The sequence below is a fragment of the Miscanthus floridulus genome, chromosome 2, assembly GCF_019320115.1.
Source record: "Miscanthus floridulus cultivar M001 chromosome 2, ASM1932011v1, whole genome shotgun sequence".
NCBI lineage: Eukaryota > Viridiplantae > Streptophyta > Magnoliopsida > Poales > Poaceae > Miscanthus > Miscanthus floridulus.
The window spans coordinates 159,444,670-159,452,847 of NC_089581.1; the positions used below are offsets into that span (position 1 = coordinate 159,444,670).

Sequence of the window (8,178 nt, forward strand, 5' to 3'; positions counted from 1 at the left end):
TCTTCTCGGGTTATCAGTGACTGAGGGGGCACCGGCAGCGTCACACACACACACTCGAGCGGCCACGGTCCCGCGGACGGCGGACCACAGCTTCCTGCGGCACGCGGCCGGCCGGGCCCCTGTCAGTCTGTCACAGCGCCGCACACAGATCAAAATTGCTGCCCGCGCGCGCGGCGCCTCCACCAGATCCGATGCACGCATCGCGGAGCCACCTGCCCACGTTCGGCGAGTCCCTCCTCCGCCTCGTGGCCGCCTGCCGTGCACCCGCCCACCTCCCATCCCTGCGCGCTGCGCACGCGCGCCTCCTCGTGCTGCTCCACCCTTCCCACCCATCCGCCGCACACGCTAGCGTCAAGCTCATCCAAGCCTACGCCGCCTGCTCCGCTCTCCGCTTGGCACACGCCGTGCTCGAGTCCTGCTCCTCCTCCCCCGGCGGCAGCAGCAGGACCACCACCGTCTGCTTCAACGTACTCATTCGCGCGCTCACCGCCGCCTCTCTCCACCGCGATGCGCTCGTCCTCTTCGCCTCCATGCGGCCGCGGGGCCCCGCCTGCTTCCCCGACCACTACACCTACCCGCTCGCGCTCAAGTCGTGCACGGCGTCAAACGACCTCCTCCTCGGCCTCCAGATCCATTCCGCCGTCGTCAAGCTCCGCCTCGACGCGAACGCCTACGTGGCGCACTCCGCGATCTGCATGTACGCGCGGTGCGGCCGCCCGGAGGACGCGTACAGGGTGTTCGACGGAATGCCGCACCGGGATGTCGTCTCCTGGAACGCTATGATCGCCGGGTTCGCGCGCGCGGGTCTGTTTCACCGTGCTATTGAGGTTTTTAAGCAGTTTGTGGTGCTGCAGGGTTCGATGCCGGATGCTGGCACCATGGCAGGCATCTTACCGGCTATGGGGAATGCCAAGTCAGATGACATTGCATTTGTGAGGGGAGTGTTTGACCATATGCAGTTTAAGGAACTTATCTCTTGGAATGCTATGCTCGCTGTATATGCTAACAATGGATATCATGTTAAGGCTGTTGAGCTTTTCATGCTGATGGAAAAGGATGAGGTTGAGCCAGGTTCAGTGACTCTGGCAACTATTCTTCCTCCATGTGGGGAGCTCTCAGCATTTTCAGTGGGAAAACGGATTCATGGGATTATCAAGAGGAAAAATATGTGCCCTAACTTGTTGCTTGAAAATGCTCTCGTGGACATGTATGCAAGCTGTGGATGTTTGAAGGATGCTAGGGAGGTCTTTGATTCCATGAGTGTACGGGATGTGATATCATGGACTTCAATCATATCTGCTTATGGAAAGCATGGTCATGGAAGAGAGGCTGTTGATCTTTTTGAGAAGATGCTAGGAGAGGGGCTGAAACCAGACTCTATTGCCTTCGTTGCTGTTCTAGCAGCATGCAGCCATGCTGGCCTTTTGGATGATGGAAAGCGTTACTTTGATTCTATGACTTCCAGGTATCATATCACTCCAAAAGCAGAGCACTATACTTGCATGGTGGACCTTCTCGGCCGTGCTGGATGTATAAGCGAGGCATATGATTTCATCACAACAATGCTGATCGAGCCAAATGAAAGAGTCTGGGGAGCCTTATTACAAGCTTGTCGAATTCACTCTAATATGGACATTGGACTCGTGGCAGCAGACAATCTGTTCAGATTGGTACCTGAACAAACAGGATACTATGTGCTGTTATCTAATATGTATGCTAGGGCTGGGAGATGGGCAGATGTTACCTCGGTGAGAAGTGTCATGGTGAATAAGGGTATCAAGAAATTTCCTGGTACTAGCATTGTCGAGCTAGGGGATCGGGTTCACACATTTCATATTGGTGATAGATGTCACCCACAATCTGAAATGATCTATCAGAAACTGGATGAGCTACTGGGCAAAATAAGGAGAATGGGTTATAACCCAGAGGTAGAGGCTACACTTCATGATGTTGAAGAAGAAGACAAGGAGGGCCATCTTTCTGTTCACAGTGAGAAATTGGCGATTGCATTTCTCCTTTTGAACACTGGTCCAGGCACAACTATCAGGGTGACTATGAATCTCAGAACCTGTAGTGATTGTCATTTTGCTGCAAAGTTGATTTCGGTAATCACCAGTAGAGAGATTATCCTCAAAGACACCAATAGGATCCATCATATAGTACAAGGAGTTTGTTCATGTGGGGATTATTGGTAGAGGATGTACAATTGTCATATACTGATCGATTGAAGCATGACTGCTTGGAGAGAAAGGATTTTTGCTCTTTTGAGCATGAAGCTTGGATCCACCTTTCCTCAGTTTGTGTCCTTCGATTGAATGGATGGTAGTTTTCTGGATAACATTTGTAACAGAAATTCAGCATCCATGGTCAGCTGCAGAATAAAGAAGAGAATGAGACCTATCTACGTTTGAGCATTTGATTTCTTTGTCCACTATTCGGGCTCTTTTGTTCAACAAAATCAATCTAACAGAAAGACCACTAGAGAAGTGTGCCAATCAAATATCAGTTGTCTATATTTCTTGAACTTTTGGGAAACATACATATATAAAAGTGAACACCAGGTACCAAGTGATACAAGAACATTTAGCATTCATCAGCTCTTGATGATAAATTATTTTATGCCATTTCCCAACTGAACAAGAATCAATGGAACTATGGAAGTATGGAACAGAGATGTTCTGGGGGCATGCAAGAGATAGGATCATACTACAGCTTTGTAGTGTTAGCTGTAGCCCCAACAGATCTTAGGAGTAACAGTCACTGAAATTAGAACCTCATATCAATGTTCTGAAGTTACTGAACTTAGTCAGTTGAGCTTGCTAAGCAGTTCTCTATTAGTAATGCAGCCACTTAGATAGTCAAGGAAGGCAAGCAGTATTATGAGTGGAAAGAAAAAATTATCATGTTGTCTGCTGCAGAAACCTGAGGCATGTGCTTCTCTTTCTTTCCCTACCTTCTTGTTATATCTGCAATTTTTTTTAACCTAACACTCGACGGTTCCTTGTTCATGACTTCATGCCAGTCTGCAAATTGAGCTTAATTTTTTTTGCATTCCATGGTGAAGGACAAACAAATCACGGCATAGCTTTTAACTCCTTTTAGCATGTGAATTTAGATAGATTTGCAGAAATCCTGTTCACTGTCCACATGATAAAAATACATGAAATATGTACTTATTTGAACTTTTCAGTGAGATGTTTCCAAGAAGTGAAAAAAATATTTGCCTGTATTATACTTTCTGTGATATACATGTGTATGTTTTTGCTTAACTGTAGCAATAAAATTGAGTATGGAGTCTCCATAAGCTAAAAAAAAGGCGCATGAAAACTATAGAAATCTTCTATCTGCTTCAGAAATCCAACACACGCACTTCTGTTTTCTCTCTATTTTCTTGTGCTCGTTTTTTTTTTCTGAAAAAAACTCTTGTGCTCATTTAAATTTGAGGTTTTCATGATTGTCAATTAGTTTATTTAAGGCTCCGAGTTCATGCCTGTCGAAATCATGCTAGCTTACGAATGTAGCTTAATTTTCCTAAAAAAAACGAATGTAGCTTAATTTTGCATTCCTTGATTAGGTACAAAAAATGGGCAAAACACATATTTTTAGTGCTTAGTGTGTTTAGGAAACTAATGAAATCCTGTTCCAATGTACTATTATTTACACGAAATAAACATTTTTTTTCCATTTTCAGCTAGAGGTTCCCAAAGTGGAAATTGTGATATCCTATATATTATTATACATTCTGTGACCATCCATGTACACGAAATATACATGTATTTTAGTCACCATCATTTGTCATCTGCTTAATTGTGTTGTATATATAGGCACATGTTGGTGCATTCTCCATTTTCTGGACAAGATTCATGCTGTGGTTAGTTTCTTTCATTAAAAGAGAAAACAGAGACTGGCCTGTGATGCAACTGCTTTAACCGTGAAGGTTAGCTTGCTAGGATACAATACAACAGTGGGGTCAATGAAGGGCAAGTAAGCAATTGTATGATATTTGTTTTTTGAGGTAAAGCAATTGTATGATATTGCTGCAGATTATTGAAAGCTTTTGAGGAAAGATAGGAATAAGTAGGATAGTTCCAATTATTATTGAACTAAATTTTGAACACCTGCATCTTAACTCAAATGAAATTATGAGATCAAGATGGCTTTTATCTAAAAATATTAGGGAAGGAATTGAGCATGGTACTGTACCTTGTCCTTATCTAAAAAAAAATGGTACTGTGCCTTGTCAGTTCCGACTTGCCCTTGTTCTATGTTGTACGGAGTAGGCTTGTAGCCACTAAATAAAACTATACTAGGATCTTTTATAGCTTTCTGCTTTGTTTTATCTGCTTCTTCAGTGCATCATGGCCTTTCCATCATTCAACAAATTTCCAAACCTACTTTTCACTGGATATATATACCGCACTAGAAACTGTGAGTTCAACAATACCAACTTTGTAACTTTGTAAAAATATATGTGGAAGATAAGTTATGCCACGGTGCAGAAAAAGGCAGTCAAATCAAATAAGTCCAACGTGGAAGTGTTGTTGGAGCGCATTTGGCCCGCACAGTCAACTCCATGATAACTCGATGTCAAAACAACGACAACAACAAAGTCTCTAAGTCCCAAACAAGTTAGGGTAGGTTAGAGTTAAAACCCAGCAGAACCAATCAAGTTCAGGCATGTGAATAGCTTTTTTCCAAGCACTCCTATCTAAGACTAAGTCTTTAAGTATATTCTATCCTTTTAAGTCTTCTTTTACTCCTCTACCCAAGTCAACTTCGATTTTTCTCTGCCTCCCTTCACGTTACCATCCTGACTTATGATTGGGCAACGGTGAAATTTCTGCGTGATGAACGCTACTTCACTTCCACTTCCACCACCACCAGTTAGTGCTGCACACCGTGCACGGCACGTTCAAACGTTCTTATAAACGCGCTTCCAGTACTGAATGTCTGAATATGATGAACCATAAACTGGCCATCTTCATTTTTCTATCAGACTAGGAGACGCTGCAGTATTAGGAATTCATCCAAGCGGACACCAGACGACGATGTCGCATGGGACGACGCAATCCATCACTTAACTGGCCACATACCTCCCAGTGCTGGAAACTTGACCAAGCTCAACTCCTTGCGGTTGTATAGCAATCAGTTGTCAGGGAGTATACCATCGACGCTGAGTAATCTGATAAACCTGCAGGATATTCAGGTCGGTGTGAACCATCTTAGTGGCCCCGTCCCTGGTTTTCTAGTTAATCTCACCAAGTTAAACAGGGTTCTCCTCTACAAGAATCAGTTCACAGGTGTTATTCCGCGGGAGATAGGGATGCTCTCCAATGTAACTCGTTTGGAGTTGGGATACAACCTTCTGAGTGGCTCCATTCCTCCCAGCATAGGGAACCTTACTGGGCTGGTCTTCATGGACCTGTCAAACAATCAGTTTGTCGGCTCTATTCGCAAGGAGCTCGGCAACCTGGTAAGCCTCAGAGACCTGAGAATGTTTGCTAATCAACTGTCAGGTCCCCTGCACCCTGAATTTGGAAATCTCACTGACATGATTTACCTCTCTTTAATCAATAACTCCCTGGTGGCTCCTTGGCCCCCCGATGTCTGTAGAGGAAGGCAGCTTGAATATTTCAATGTTGCTATGAATATGTTCAATGGTTCCATCCCTGCAAGCTTGAGGAGGTGTAAGAGTTTGCAATTAATTGAGGCGAGTGATAACCAGCTCACCGGAGATATATCTCAGTCGTTCGGGGTTTATCCTAACCTTACCTGGGTAGACCTGTCCTCAAACAGGCTATATGGGCAGCTTTCCCCAGATTGGGCAGCAAGTACTAATATGGTATGGTTTGATGCAGCAAGCAACATGATCACTGGAGGAATACCCCACGAGCTATCAAAATTAACCAGTTTGGCACGACTTTCACTCCATTCCAATCATCTAAGTGGCAGCATCCCATCAGAAATCTGCAATTTAACCAACCTTTACGAACTCAGCTTGCAAGGTAATGGGTTATCAGGAAGGATACCATCTGAAATCGGGAAACTAGGAAACCTACAATACTTTGATATATCTGGGAATAGGATAAGTGGATCGATACCAGAATCTCTAGGAAATTGCATCAAGCTAGTATCCCTGAAGATCAACAGCAATAGCTTGACTGGAAAGTTTCCTCATGAAATAGGAAAATTGACCAGTTTACAAACTATGCTGGACTGTAGCAGCAATGACCTCAGTGGAGCTCTGACACAAAATCTTGGGAACTTAGCAATGCTGAAAGTCCTCAATATATCCCACAATCAATTCAGTGGAGGCATTCCATCTTCTTTTAAGAGTATGCTCAGCTTGACAACTCTTGATGTATCTACAACAATTTAGAGGGGCCTATTCCCACGAAGTTTCTAGTAAGCAACACATCAGCCAAATGTTTTCTCCACAACAAAGACCTTTGTGGTAACCTCTCTGGGCTAAAGCCTTGTCATTCAATTGTAATACCACATCATCATGCAGGGAAGCCTCATACCTTGATATTAGCGATTGCTACTCCTTTGTGCATCACACTTCATCTTGCCATGGCTGTGGTAGCTTTTATGGCCCATCACAAAAGGAGACATCAAGAAACTGCTAATGTTGACAAAAAAGATGTATTTTCTATATGGAACTTTTGACGAGAAATTAGCATTTGAAGATATAGAAAGAGCTACAGAAAATTTTGATGATAAGTACATCATTGGGGTAGGTGGATATGGCAGTGTATATAAAGCAGAGCTCCAAGATGAGCGACGACTTGCTGTCAAGAAACTTCACCCAATTGAAGAGGGGGCATTTGAAGAAAAAAGATTCCATAATGAAATTGAAGTGTTAACACAGATTCGACACCGTAACATTGTCAAGCTGTTTGGATTTTGTTCTCATCCACAGTACAAGCTTTTGGTCTATGGTTACATTGATGGAGGAAGCCTTCGTGCAATGCTGGGGAATGAACAATTAGCAACAGAGTTGGACTGGAAGAGAAGAGCTAGGATCATAAGGGATGTGGTTCCATCTATATACTATTTGCACTATAGCTGCAGTACCCCAGTAATCCATCGAGATCTAACAAGCAACATCTTGCTGGACACAGCTTTCACGGCTTATGTTTCAGATTTTGGCACGGCCAGGATTCTAAAGCCCGATTCATCAAACTGGAGTGCACTAGCCGGAACATGTGGCTACATAGCCCCAGGTATATTATCTCTTGTAAGTAGCCTGCTCATGTATATTCATCTTGCTCACTCCTAAATTTAATGCTATCCCCTTGTGCAGAGCTTTCCTACACGTGTGGTTACTGAGAAAGTCGATGTCTATAGCTTAGGTGTCATTGTGCTGGAGGTCATCATGGGAAGGCATCCAGGAGACCTACTGCAACAGGGAGAGTACAACACACTCGGAGAAATCTTGGACCAACGCCCACCAGCTCCATCAACAGCAGATGAGGCAGATGTGGCATTGCTTGCCAAAGTAGGATTTGCTTGCCTGCAAGCTTCTCCTGAAGAAAGGCCAACAATGCAGGACGTGTGGCAGACTCTCCTCACGGAACGCCGCTCCACTAATCTAGACTATGCCTCTTGATATGCTTACACTCATTCACTCTCATGCACGACTGCAAAATTAGCCCTTTTATTGTTCTGTTTTCTGGGAAGTGACATACAGTCTGTACAACTACAAGGATTATAGCACAGAAAAAAGGATTAGTAGTGTTGGTTGTGTTATAGGCAAAAGGAATTGGATTTGTACTTTGAATTGCCATTGCTGTTATTATTCCCTCCATCTAAAAAAAATAAAAATTAGATGTCCTCTGTGTTTGCAAGAATGTTTTCAACAGCTAGCATCCCTCAATGGCTATTGTGTTCATAGTAGCGCGACAGGTCAAATCAGAATATATCGGAAGCATACAGAACAGAAATGCGCTTCCTGTTGTTCTATCAGATCATATAGGAGTAGCTATTATTGTCTTGCTGATTTCATCAACTGATTCATAAACAGGAAGTGATGTCAGAAATGATTGAACCACTTGATTTTTCTGCACAATAAATGTTGGTCGGCATTCTAGCGTTCAGCTTCAACCAGGATCATAAATTTGATAGAGGGGTAATGGACTTGGTTACGGACGCCCCCCTCCCCCTGCAACCTTATCC

At 43.8% G+C, this 8,178-nt stretch overlaps 2 protein-coding genes and 1 pseudogene across 2 annotated transcripts; all 3 read left to right on the top strand.

Moving 5' to 3' along the window:
- Positions 1 to 70: 70 nt before the first annotated feature.
- On the top strand, positions 71 to 2,399 carry LOC136534778 (putative pentatricopeptide repeat-containing protein At3g49142). Its single transcript, XM_066527151.1, has one exon. The coding sequence runs from the start codon at positions 192 to 194 to the stop codon at positions 2,193 to 2,195; it is 2,004 nt and encodes a 667-aa protein (XP_066383248.1). The 5' UTR covers positions 71 to 191; the 3' UTR covers positions 2,196 to 2,399.
- A 733-nt stretch (positions 2,400 to 3,132) lies between these two features.
- On the top strand, positions 3,133 to 6,379 carry LOC136534801 (MDIS1-interacting receptor like kinase 2-like). The gene has a single exon (XM_066527165.1). The coding sequence runs from the start codon at positions 5,324 to 5,326 to the stop codon at positions 6,377 to 6,379; it is 1,056 nt and encodes a 351-aa protein (XP_066383262.1). The 5' UTR covers positions 3,133 to 5,323.
- A 186-nt stretch (positions 6,380 to 6,565) lies between these two features.
- LOC136534811 (probable leucine-rich repeat receptor-like protein kinase At1g35710) lies at positions 6,566 to 7,959 on the top strand (annotated as a pseudogene).
- The last annotated feature ends 219 nt before the right edge of the window (positions 7,960 to 8,178 follow it).

Excerpts from the sequence above, each read along its gene's own strand:
- LOC136534778 (XM_066527151.1), top strand. The coding sequence starts at position 192 with ATGCACGCATCGCGGAGCCACCTGCCCACGTTCGGCGAGTCCCTCCTC.
- LOC136534801 (XM_066527165.1), top strand. The coding sequence starts at position 5,324 with ATGCTCTCCAATGTAACTCGTTTGGAGTTGGGATACAACCTTCTGAGT.